The sequence below is a fragment of the Psittacula echo genome (assembly GCF_963264785.1).
Source record: "Psittacula echo genome assembly, chromosome: 4".
In the NCBI taxonomy this organism is placed as follows: domain Eukaryota; kingdom Metazoa; phylum Chordata; class Aves; order Psittaciformes; family Psittacidae; genus Psittacula; species Psittacula echo.
In genome coordinates, this window is record NC_137738.1 from 33,236,456 (window position 1) to 33,250,075 (window position 13,620).

The 13,620-nt window shown below is 39.2% G+C and overlaps 1 protein-coding gene across 2 annotated transcripts in view; it reads right to left on the bottom strand.

Moving 5' to 3' along the window:
- The window catches only part of AFDN (afadin, adherens junction formation factor), a gene marked incomplete at both ends in the record, with an annotated part of 115,189 nt that overhangs the window by 71,226 nt on the left and 30,343 nt on the right, over positions 1–13,620 (bottom strand). Inside the window, 5 exons of one of the 2 annotated variants that reach the window (XM_080616044.1) lie at positions 795–952; positions 1,957–2,117; positions 3,357–3,520; positions 6,849–6,964; positions 8,526–8,721. In XM_080616044.1, coding sequence (XP_080472170.1) covers positions 795–952; positions 1,957–2,117; positions 3,357–3,520; positions 6,849–6,964; positions 8,526–8,721 — 795 coding nt within the window. Of the gene's footprint in view, positions 1–794; positions 953–1,956; positions 2,118–3,356; positions 3,521–6,848; positions 6,965–8,525; positions 9,218–13,620 lie in introns of those variants that run through there. The other variant, XM_080616045.1, reaches the window with a different exon arrangement.

Sequence of the window (13,620 nt, forward strand, 5' to 3'; positions counted from 1 at the left end):
AGAGGAAGAGGGCATAGCATCATGAGTGACAAACATTTTTCCCTTTTCTTTCATCATTTTAAGGAGTAATAAACCCAATTTCATTAAACAAGAAATAACTAGTAATGTAATCAAAGACTGGACTCAAACAAGGATCAAATGGTTTCAGGTCTCACTATTATTCTTCAGATGATATGGACAGAAGTCTATAACCTTTAGTCAGTACTGCTCATGGGACTGTTTGAATAAAGCCATACCTCTAATAAAACAGCAACTCTATACAATTCCTTTTCAACTTCTAAAACAATTGAATTCTGAAAATAGGTGTAAGTTTCACTTAAATGTTTAATCTTTTCTCATGTGTAATGAGGGTAAGCTACCACTGAAAGGCATAAAGCCACAGCATGTAACATATACCTTTTATAACGGAGTTTGCCTCAGCACTTTAGCCTGTTTGCTTTTAGTTCAAGGGAATAGTTCCGCGCACAAACAGCACTAATTTAGGTATCTGCAGGATTAACTATTAGTTTGTACATCAGTGAACCATAAGCACACTTAGTGGTATAAAACCACAGCGCCAAGTTCAGAAATATGTTACTTTCATTCCTAATGTTTATCTATGTAGCAAGTAATAATTTTGCAGTATTAGAAGATTTAGGTTTTAAAAACAAAACCTCTGACAAATCACTTCAGGATTGCTGAGGCTGCTAGATTCAATTTTTTTTTTTTTTATGAAAAAGCAATAAAAAAAATTAACAAACCAAAAAAATCAAATATGAAGCACGAGAAGATTGTGACTTAGTAACTTCACTTACACGAGCAATGCAATAATCCTTTGGATTTTCCTTCTCCAGACCATATTTTTCCAGTGCTTCAATAACTGCAAAGTCTGCAGTATCCGTAGTGGACAGCAGGATTGTCTTGTATGGTATATTTGGTTTTAAACTGTCTGCATAAATTCTCAGTGTCCCACCTTGGAAACAAAATTTAATTAATGATGCTACCAAAGAATAAAAAAGACAAATATAATAAACGGTAGAACATAAAAACGAACCCCTTCAGAAATCATTTAGTCAATCCACTAATACAAGAAAAGTTACATAACATCCCTAAAATAATGTCTCTGCCATTTGGTAAAACTCTCCAGCAATGCCTTCCCAATTTCTCTAAGCAAGTCTTTTCCCTAGTCCTTTACCATTCTTTATGCTACCTGAAGTTAAAATGAAACAGTCACAACGACTGGACGAAGAACTGACCTTCCCCCAACCTGACAGCAAGTTTGTGTTGACTTTCAGGAACCTCTCCCCTCTTTAAAAACCCCATTTAAGATTTCCCTCAGGTGATGTTTTCTACACCTGCAACTCTCTCTTCATTGCTCTTACACAGAGAGTGCATCATGGAAAGTGTTACCAGTACTAATATTGTTTCATTTATTTAACACTGATGTTTACACAAGCACTGGTTTTGTATCCTCACCCCCAAAAACGTGAAATACTTGATCATCTATATTCACAAGATCTACCAGAACCCTCTGTGCAGACCTGAACAATCAATCATTCCTTGCCATCTTGCATTTGTGCTACTGATCGCATTTTTACATTCAGGTCATTCAGCTTATTCTTCATAAAGTGAATGACATTTATTTCACAAAACTTCCTCAGTTTGTCAGTTTAATAAGCCTAATTCTGTCCTTCATTCTTTCCCAGTTTAGTACAGTCTGCAAGATTTCTAGCATATTCTCTTAAATCAATTTGCTCATCACTGAAAGCTTTGACTTGCACTCAGCACAGAACACACTGCTGTGGGATGCTACCTCTACAAATCATTCATTCAGTTACATCACAGATGAAATCAGCCACGAAGTACAAAAAACACTGGAGAAAGCAGAAGTCAAATTTACAGATGCTGTTTGCCTTAAAAATACTCTTTCAGTAAACAGTTTACTGTTTAGGACTTAACCAGAAGAAACCTGAGTACCTGAGTCTGGTCTGCCATCAGAACTGCGAAATTCCTGCATTCTCTTTTCCAGTTTTTGCTGCCGCCGCCGTTTCATAACCACCTCAGGATTTGATATTGTGCGAGTGAAGCTGGTCTCAGGCATATCTTTGTAAACCTCAGCTGCAAGGCGAGAATTCTCACTGCCAAGTTAAACAAATAGAAAAAAAAACATTATTAACATCTTAAAATACATATATCCTCATCGTTTCATAAAAAATAAAGGCAAGTAGAGTTCATACACATAGGAAATCAATTATTTTAAGTTGGTTTCTACATTAACTTTACTTTTGCTAGGATTACCACTGTTCATGTACCCCGCTCACCTGACATAGACAACCACCATTTTAAGTATTGATGGTTGCTAGCTTTCACTGCTAAAGAGCATAGGGGAAAGGCCTTAAAGAAACTTTACACTGTACCCCTAACTTTGTTCTGATTTACAATACTGCAAATCATGTGGAAGCAGTTAGCGTGTGCTGGCAGCTCATGCTTTTTCTTTTTTTCTTTTGCTAATGCATTTAAATACAATTCTATTTTAATAAAAAAAGAAAAATCAAGATCAAGCTAAGTAACAGCACAGAATACTGAAAAGGTCATGCTGACATCTGAAACAGACTACAAACATATCCATGCAGAGCAGTACTACAGGTAAGAAAAACATGTCAACAAGTTAACTCATTTCTTTCATCTCTGAGAATCTGTTCTCAATTACGATCATCACTGACTTTCTGGGTATATTAAAAATCCACCATTAATGATTCCCCCTCTCCCCCTGTGTATTGCATATGAAACCTACAAAAGCTGGTACAGAGACTAAGCTTAATGTAGATCTTTCTCAGCTTTCTGGTTCTTAATACAGTTGTCCTCCAGTTTTCTGTACAAGGATTAACGTATGTCCTGTCCTGTCTCAATAAGACAAAGCAGATTTAGGAGCAAGAGCTGAAGAACTCGGACAACTGGCTACCAAAATACATCTCAGAGAAAAGCAAACCAATAGTCAGGGGATAAGCCAAATGCAAACACCTACACATACGAATTTTTCTGGCAAAGGACAAAATAATCAAACATAGCCAGAGAAATAAACCCACTCTAGAGTAAAGGCTCAAAATAAACATAGTGCAGAAAGCCCATGTCATCAAGCACGTCAATTTCTGTCCAAGGACAAATACTTGGAAAAAAGATTGTTTCATGCTTTAGAAACAAACCTTGCGGCAAAATGTACATACAAACCACAGAAATCGCCATCGCGTATTTTGGTTTATCATGATATTGCACCCACATCAACTACTTTTGAAAGAAACAACTTATTTGGTAGACAGGATGAATCCTTTAAAATAAGATGTAGGTTACACGAGCTGATCAAAGTTTAACATACTTACATATCATCCCCATGAAGAAGTCTATCATCTTTATCTGATGCTTGTCGCAACGCCTCTTTTTCACGCCTCTTCTTTTCTTTTTTTTCTTTTTTTGAGAGAGTTCGTTTGAAATTCTGAATTACTCCCTCTTTTTCTTGTTTTTCAGGGCCATTGCTCTGAGCCTTCTGAAATAAAGTTTAAAACAACTTCCATCATTCTTAGTCCAATTAAACGTCAGTATTAGTTTTAACTTTCCAGATAAGTCTGATTAAGACACAGTATCACTAACACAAAAACAATACTTCAGGCAACAACACTCCATTACACAGGGATGGGACTAATACTCTCCAGAATAAAACAGAAGGTAAAAATAATTTCATGTTCCAAAGCAGGTATAAACTGATTAAGCATCTTGTATTCGAGAAAGCAAAGAAAAAACAGAAATGTACCTGAATAATGCTTACTATTTCACCTTAAAGATTAACTTTAAGATTGAGGCTGCAAACAAACTTCTGCCTCCCAGCAAAAATACTTCACAAAACAACACTGCAATTCATCTGTTTCAAGACAACCACGCTGGAGCATCAGATAATAAACTACAGAAGGAAAAACATTAGAGAGGACATTTCCCCTGTGGTTTATTTTTCTGAGTTGTCCTTCCAGTGTTCTCTTCTCCAACTCCTGCTCCCTGCACACACCTGCATCAAAAGATACCTATAATCCCAGGCTCATTTGCCTTCTGAAGATAAAATTATAGAAGATGAGAGAAAGATGATGCAGGATTTTTTCTTCTGTCAGGAAGAACACAGATGAAAGATTGAAGATTACTTAATTCAATGAATAGGAATAGCAAGCCTGGTAGATGCAGCGGAAGACATCATTAATTTTCTCTCCCCACCTCTAACATGGATGCATCCTGTAGCCAAAAATATAGTGTAAGAACAGCTAGTTCATGTCCCAATACCCAACAGGCATTTACAATTAACAAGCCCTAATTCCAAGAGCAAAAGAAATTTAGTGCTCAGCCCAAGAGGACAAACTTACCTGAAGATAGCCCACACTGAAGAGCACATTTTCCAAAGATATAAACTCCTTAGCTAGATATATATATGTAATTATATGACTCCAGAAGCCAAAGTCTCATCTAATCAGCTATCTAATCAGCTATCAGGAGAACTGGCTACCTGGGATTTGGAGAAGGCTGAAGTTCTTAATGAAATCTTTGCCTCAGTCTTCACTGGCAAAGGCTCCGACCGCACCACCCAAGCCTTGGAAGGCGAACGCAGGGACTGTGAGAATGAAGACCCTAGGCCCACTGTAGGGGAAGATCTGGTTCGAGACCATCTTAGAAACCTAAACATACACAAGTCCATGGGACCTGACAACATCCATCCGTGGGTCCTGAAGGCACTGGAGAATGAAGTTGCGAAGCCACTGGCCATCATATTTGAAAAATCATGGCAGTCAGGTGAAGTTCCCGACGACTGGAAAAAGGGAAATATGACCCCCATTTTCAAGAAGGGGAAAATGGATGACCCAGGGAATTACAGACCAGTCAGTCTCACCTCTGTGCCTGGCAAAATCTTGGAGCAGATTCTCCTGGAAGGCATGCTAAGGCACATGCAAAACAAGGAGGTGCCTGGTGACAGCCAGCATGGCTTCACTAAGGGGAAATCCTGCCTGACCAATTTGGTGGCCTTCTATGTTGGGGCTACGAAACTGATGGACAGGGGCAGAGCAGTTGACGTCATCTCCCTGGACTTGTGCAAAGCCTTCGACACTGTCCCACACGATATCCTTGTCTCTAAATTGGAGAGACATCGATTTGACAGATGGACTACTCAGTGGATAAAGAACTGGCTGGATGGCTGCACGCAAAGAGTTGTGGTCAATGGTCCGATGTCCAGCTGGAGACCGGTAACGGGTGGTGTCTCTCAGGGATCGGTGTTGGGACCGGTCTTGTTCAACATCTTTGTCGGTGACATGGACAGTGGGATTGAGTGCGCCCGCAGCAAGTTTGCCGATGACACCAAGCTGGGTGGTTCGGCTGACACGCCGGAGGGAAGGGGTGCCATCCAGAGGGACCTTGACATGCTTGTGAGGTGGGCTGATGCCAACCTTATGAAGTTTAACCATGACAAGTGCAAGGTCCTACACCTGGGTCAAAGTAATCCCAGGCACGGCTACAGGTTGGGCAGAGAAGAGATTCAGAGCAGCCCTGCAGAGAAGGACTTGGGGGTGTCGGTCGATGAGAAAATGAACATGAGCTGGCTTCAGTGTGCACTCGCAGCCCAGAAAGCCAACTGTATCCTGGGCTGCATCAAAAGGAGCATGACCAGCAGGTAGGAGGTGATCCTGCCTCTCTACTCTGCTCTCCTGAGACCTCACTTGGAGTATTGTGTGCACTTCTGGTGTCCTCAACATAAAAAGGACATGGGACTGTTGGAACAAGTCCAGAGGAGAACCACAAGGATGATCAGGGGAGTGGAGCACCTCCCATATGAAGACAGGCTGAGAAAGTTGGGGCTGTTCAGACTGGAGAAGAGAACGCTGCATGGAGATCTCATAGCAGCCTTCCAGTATCTGAAGGGGGCTCACAAAGATGCTGGGGATGGACTATTCATTAGGGACTGTAGTGACAGGACAAAGGGTAACATGCTAAAACTTAAACAGGGGAAGTTTAGCTTGGATATAAGGAAAAAATTCTTTACTGTAAGGGTGGTGAGGCACTGGAACTGGTTGCCCAGAGAAGCTGTGAATGCTCCATCCCCGGCGGTGTTCAAGGCCAGGTGGGATGAGGCCTTGGGTGGCATGGTTTAGTGTGAGATGTCCCTGCCCATGGCAGGGGGGTTGGAACTAGATGATCTTAAGGTCCTTTCTAACCCTAACTATTCTATGATTTTATGATTCTATTCCAATTTTATATTTCAATTATTAACTTATAAAACCCTCAAACCATAACACTTTCGTATGGCTCATGTTATGTCCCTCACTTTGCACTTAGAAGGAAAAAAACCCAAACCAAACCAAAACACACCTCTCCAAAAGGAAACAGTCTCCCAGCAGTTTTGTTAAGGAACATCATGTTATCTAGGGAGGTAACAATTTTTAGTTATTTAACTCCCTCTGGCATCCCCTTTTAAAGTCTCTGCAAGAGGCAGGATTCCCCCCTAGGTGTTTGGCATCATATACTATTTCAGGAAAGTTTTAATTCATGTTAGAACAAAGCAAGCTCTACATTCTCTGGGCTTTCCATGCTCCAGTACTAGACAGCAGTATGGATCAAAGCATCACAAGCCATTTGAAAGATGTGTTGCTGATGTGCTCCATCTGAATGTTGTGTTGTGAAGATGCATTTTAAGTATTTCAAACGACTAGCTCCAGATATCAAAGGTCAGCAGCAGCAGTTATTCTCAGGAATTAGGAAAGTAGTAATTATGTTTTGCTATATAAGCAAGTCCCACACACTTCAAAATCACTGCTACCACTAGCATACTCCATAAGAATACTCACCTTTGGAGGAAGCGTATCATTTTCATTCTTGAGAACAAATCTTCCCTCTCGATCATCTTTGTTCCAGTTTAATTGTACAACAAGAGGCTTCTCATCCACATCTAATCTTCTTTCTTCTTCAAAAAAATGAAAAGCAGTAAGTTACTTAGCAAGTTACTAAGCAAAGATATTGAGAAACAAGTTAAAGGTCTTAAAAAGCAGAAGGGTTGCTAACAGTGCACATCAGCTGATGTTTCCCTCAAGCAGTCTGGGTAGGTAGAAACGCATGATCCCTTTCCAGCAACCAGCCTATGTATTTTCCCTCTAGCTACATAAGCTGAAGGTCCACATAAAGTAGTCTTGCAAACCTCTTTTGTCCAAACTAAATATGGGAACATAAGATGATCACTCAGAAGGAGAAGTTACATCTACAGTTATAATGTTTCAGGCTTTATAACTTCACGAGACTTCCAAATTCTTATATTCCTTATTTTAAAGTTAACCAACCTGATTGTGGCCCAAGAATTGCTATTCAGGAAAGACTACACAAAAATAAACCAGACCGCATAATGGATTTTTTCTTTATTTCATATATCTACTAGACAACATTTCATTTAGTGCATTACACATATTTTAAGTATATGAAAAAATCTGAGAATGTTTTAAAAAATTAAACAAATGCTGCCATTTATCTCCCTTTTAGAAGCAGGTGACACTACATATGCATAGCAAGACAATGTCGTCTTTGCAGTTACATTTTATTTAATGAGAAACACTCCTACTGAATGAGGCACCTGCCTTATAAGCCGTATTTTAAACATCAGGAACTTGGTCTGCAAAGGAAACCATTTCATTTTGACTACTGGTACGGAGCTACCAGATTTTTAAGGAAACCTAAAGCAGAATAACCACATACTATTAATTGCTTAAATTAGTGATGACACATGCACTTTTTCCCAATACCATACAATTTGTTTGCATCAAGTCATCATTCGCAGACTCTGGAAAGTGACACATATGCCACTAAATTTCCAATCACTATCTCAAATTAAATAATTTTCAGTCTTTCAAAAGCAAAATTCAAGGGAGTTAAACCACTTGTCTAAGCTTCCAAAGTACAAAAAAGAAAGAGTGCAACAACATGCTTGTTTCTCCTATTCCTGTCTCCACCACTACCACCTTTCAACTAGAATCTTTCCACTACTGGGGGAAGACAAATGCTAGCAGCATCAAAAGGTTACTTAGATATCTGCGTTCTTCACAGTTAACATGAAAGGATCTGTTTAAGAAACACAGTGTCTTCAAATAACACTAAGTTGAACTTTCCCCAGTTTAGCAGTACAGGAACACCAAAGGAACTGAGGATGTATTCAAATTAACACTCCTATTATCCCATTATAAATTTAGCCTTTACCTACTAGTCCTAAAAATAGCAATTTTGTCTACAAATTAACAGGATGTCAAGTACAGCATTTAATAGAACATAATCAAATCTTACATAAACTGCAGGCCTGATATGAGTACTTACATTTCTAAATACCTCTCCCCACATAACGTTTAGTAGCAATATACTTAGGAACAAATACAAAAAAAAAGACCCAAGTTATATGGTTCAGAAGCTGAGGGTAAACGTATTTTGGCTGGAGTGGACAGGAAAGTGGTGCGGATGCAGGCAAGGCTTCATGACTAAATACTAACCTCCGCTGACGTGCACCTCGTAAAGCGAGTATTTAGGGGATGACAACATTCGCATGTCCGGTCGAAACTTCTCTGCGAGAGTTTCTATCACATCTTGAGTTGTGGCAGTACTAGACACACGGATACATTTTGTTGCAAAATTTCCAGCTGCTCTGTCTTGAAAGTAGAATCTCATTACTCCATGAAACTCTAGATCCTGTAAAGAAATAAAAATACAAATCTGAGTGCTGACTAACAGTAATAAGGTTCAGAGTCCTCCGATTATTTATTAGTTACAAATATTTAATGAAAATATAAGACATTCAAATACCACGCTGATTTTCAAAATTTTGAGGGCAGTCGAATTTGCTACCAAGGACACCATGAACTTCTAAAGGGGAAAAAAAAAAAAAAAAAAGAAAAAGAAAAGGATATTCTGTAAAAATAAATCAGGTACTTTACATTAGTGGAAATATTTAAAACTTGGATCTCTAAATACCCAAATTTACAACTATTGTCAGGTTTACCTGAGGGAGAACACAACTTTTTTTTCTTTTTAACCCAGAACATGTCTTGACACTAGTCTCAATGTATATTGTTACCCAGAGCAGGCCCCTATATTCCACATCTGTAAGAGCACAGGCTAAATATACTCGAAGAACAGCAACGTGTCTCAAAGAAAACAGCTTTCTGTGACAGCAGAAAAGCATCATCTTTTCTCTCTTTCTTCCCCCCCCCCCCCCCCCCCCCTTATGCTGGCATGCTGGTCCCAGAAACAGCTTGCTCAGGAACATATAGAACAGCCGGTTAGTCCCCGCTACAGCTCCCTCAACACTCTGGGAGAGAAGAAAAGCTCCAGTTCCAACACAAGGTGAAAGGGCGGGAAGAAAGGGACTGCAACTGTTAACCAGGTGGCTACACCACAGCTGCAACATCAATCTGTTCCAACTATTGTAAATTTACATCCTCAGATAATTACTTCAGGGATGAGAGCCCTGTCCTCCAGTCCAGCCTACCAAACTGTCTGAGGATTCTGGCTGCTCATGCAACTCCATCACCAGTCTGAACAGCAACTCCAAATTCAAATTCAAATTCCCCAGCAGTCTCCACCTGGTCAAATCCTTGGCCCTTGCGTAATTCCCAAAACTGCACTCAGGGGGAATGAAGAAGATCCAAGTGCCATAGTTGACAATGCCAAGTTTACAGTTTAATAATCATTGCTCCTCTTTTCACTTTCCAGCACCTTTGAAAGAGACATATCCTCAGATGTCAAGTGTGGTGGTGGATCTGACGCTAAGCACAGCCCTTTCCAGTACTATACCTGATCCCATGAAATACATGGCAACATTTCTCTTAACAGCAAAGAACCAGACACATTTATTGAAGCTACTCTATCATTCAGAAAACTTTCACAAAAACAAAACAAACTAAAAAAAGGTGGTTTAGCCCATACTACAATAAACATCTCAGTCACCTACATATACACAAAAGCACACACTGTTCTTCCCAGGGTGCTCCCTAGCCTGTGCCAATACAACATTCATATGCAAATGCATCATGGACCTACATGCACTGGCCAATTTTGTTTTATTCTCAATTGTTATCCTAAGAATGTATAGAATTAATCTTTCTGAGCCTAAACTGGTGTTCCCACAGAACTACCTAATGTCATCCCTCCTGCAAGGAGTTACAGGTTCCACATGTCTCACTTGACATTAACTGCCTCCTCCTCATACACTCTGACTGCAATTACTCAAAGTTGGGTCTCAATTCTTCAATGCCGAGTATTTCTTCAATGCTTTTTCCTTTTAGAAAAGAAGTGACTGATGAAGAATCATCACTTCAGTATTGTTTCATTGCTTTGACAATCTGGATGTGAAAACAACTGAATACTTTGACCGCTGTTACCCCCCATCCTTTCCTATGGTAGGTTCTCAACAGTTACTACTCACCCCTGAAAAGCACCGTATTCTCTTCATTTCCTGTCTTTAATTATCTATCTCAAATTAATGAATTATCCATACGAGGACTTAACCCCTCTTATGCAGAAGGCTACCAAATGACTTCTGGAAATGCTACCCACCATAGCAAATTAGAACTTCCTTACTATGTGTTCTTGCTAACTACTTCAGTGACCTCCAAAAGGTGCAAGGCACAACTTCTTTTCACAAAGCTCTGTTGATCTTTCTACAATCTATTCTAATTACTATGTGCCCATGAATTCTGTACACTGCTGTAGTTTCTAATCTGCACAGACAACATCCTGAGTAAAGATTCTTTTCATACCTGCTTCACACTGCATTTATATCCAATTACTTAAAGGTGTCTAGCTAAATAAGGCATTACACATCACTTAAGAAAATTATTTCATGCCTCACTTTCTATGGAGTAATTGCACAAACACTGTTTGGTTCTACCAATGTGCTTTCATGTTGTTCAGCTGTTCTCTAAACTCTTACCAGATGCTGATTTGAGAGCATTCCTCTGATAAGTCACCCATAGAATGTTTTTGGCACAGCAACCTTTCCAAGATTTTCAACAATGAACACATTACCTTCTGAAATTTTCTTTTATAAAGTAATCATCCTGTAGCCCTATGGCTTATGGTAGGTCTACTACTACTAACGTGCTGAAAGGCAGTTATTATTACAGGCTTTTCAAAATTTGAAAAATTCTTTCGTGCTATCTTGCACTTTTATATTCTGCTTGTCAGATTTTACATCTTTACAGCTTTCCTCATTTAGATACTGCTTCAGCCTTCTAATAACTATCTCTGCCCAATGTTCAGCCATGCCAGCTTCCTTTTGCACTTCCCTTGATAATCGGCATGCTTTTGCTCCGTATCTCCAGCATGGCATCTTAATTCTCAGCAGGTGGTAAGTACTTTGCTACTCCTAGTTGCCTCTTTTAGCTCTAACAAGCTTCCCTAGTGTAGCTATGCTGTGTTTAAAGTCCAGCTGGAAAAATCTTGTAGTTCTTGTAAGAAAAATGAATCTAAGTATGCTACTATCTCTAGTACAGAGAGCATTCTCACAAGTAACATTTTGAGCCACATCCCACACACTCTTCTGGACCAATTAAAATGGTTGCCTATTTTGTAAATACTCCTTAACCACAAATGCTTCCAATACAGCCAAAGCTGTTTTTGTAACCAACTTAAGGTTTTGATCCACTTGGTTTGATGGCTGCAAAAAATGATGACACACCAGCTTTCTGCAGAACTGTCATGAAGCACAATCATATCCCATTTATGACATTTATTTCCCTTTATACAAGGTTTTCACCACCACCATCTCAAGGTACTGCTGAAGCAAGAATTAAGAGAGAACAATGAGCACTCTACAAATCTATTTATGGTGTTACACACTGTGTGAATTTCCATACACAGATAAGGTTCTAGTTGAATTTTTCTTTCTTTTAAGGAGAGGAGATTATTTTACTGAGGATACATTACACTCTCCATTAACAATGCTTTTATGCCTATAGGTTTTAATTCTTTACAGCAAAACTGTAGAGATTCAATAGCAAGAGACTGCAACACAGATCCATTCAGAGAAGATCCAGAAGTCCTAAATTATTTAAATACAAGTGTTTGGTGCTATGGAAGTAACTGCTTCACATATCAAAAAATTAGGAAAGTAGGAGACTAGAAAAAGACAATACCCCCCCACACCATCTCGAGTCTTCATTATCATCATCATTACATATGACTTTTACACATGTGTATATAGCTCCAGTTCAAGACACATTTAACTTCCTGGCCATGGCTTAGCAGATCAGCAGTGCACACGCACACAGACACTGATGCCACCACTCACACTAAGACAGTAAGGTAGGCATCACTCAAGTTTCAAGTTATCTCCAGTCTAACTCTGCATTAAAGCATTTATTCTTCAGAGGCACTTCATTCCCAAACTTATTCCACTCACTCATATATCTGTGTCAAGACTGCCACATAGGTTCACTGCAGCTTATATTATGGACTTGTTTCAAGAGAATAGACTAAACAATAAAAACCGCACGTCCTAAACCAAATAGATATACAAGTATCTGTTACTGCCCAACAGGTACCTGTGAGTGGAGAAATCTCTCCAAAACATCTACAAATCTCTTAAAACCATCTTTCTCTAAAGATAAGAGCTGCCATTTATAAATTACCAAAGAGAAGTTAAAATGTTTTCTGGATTCCGAAAGTAACTAATTACATAAGTGTATGCATTTAGTTCTTTCAGTTCCCCTAGGGAGCTGATATGCATCACAGGCAATTTTAGCTTTCTCATCTAATCACATTTTTGATATTTTATGTATCTGCTGCGCAAGTCTCTTGACTCCTTATGTAGGAATGTGAGGATACAGAACTGTCTTCGGCTACAGAAGCACAATCAATGTGAACAATTTTTCAATTCTGATCACCTAGACTGCAAAATGTACTTTAAAGAGCACCTAGCAGAAGTCAGCTCTTTTTAGGTCTTTCAAATCATAAAGGCCATTTTCCTCAAATACAAAGCTTAAATGTTTTTTTATCCCTATAAGAAATTGGTTTTCAGAAGTATTCTCTACTTAAAAGAAGGTTCCAACTTACATAATAAAAAAATTGCCAGTTAAACCACTATTTCCTGGTTTTGCAAACAAAATTAAGTTGTGTCACCTCTTCATTAGGCACAAAGCCCAGACGATTCAACTACTTAATTATGACTTTCTACATAAAGTAAAACTAACAGGTTAAATGTTCCAAAAGGGGGGGGGGGGGGGGGAGGGGAAGGAAGGCGGAATAAACACACATGAAAACATCAAAACGGCACACTAGGAACAACACTTTCTCAACACAAAAAGAACACAAAATTCTACAGAATCTTGTGAAAAGCTTTGATGAAACACTCTTATAAAACATCTGCGGTTTCAAGCGCTGTCACCCTCCTCTGACACTCTTCCTGATGACCTCAGACCATCATCAGCTGAAAGAGTACTACAAAAGCAGGAAGCAAACAAACTTTAATACATAACAGGGTCACGCAGATCACTTAAGCCACATTTAAAACTGAAAACGTGACATACAAGTTTTCAAATGAATCACCAAAGTTTTCCACAGGGCTTCAGCAGTGATTCCTGTTTCTCA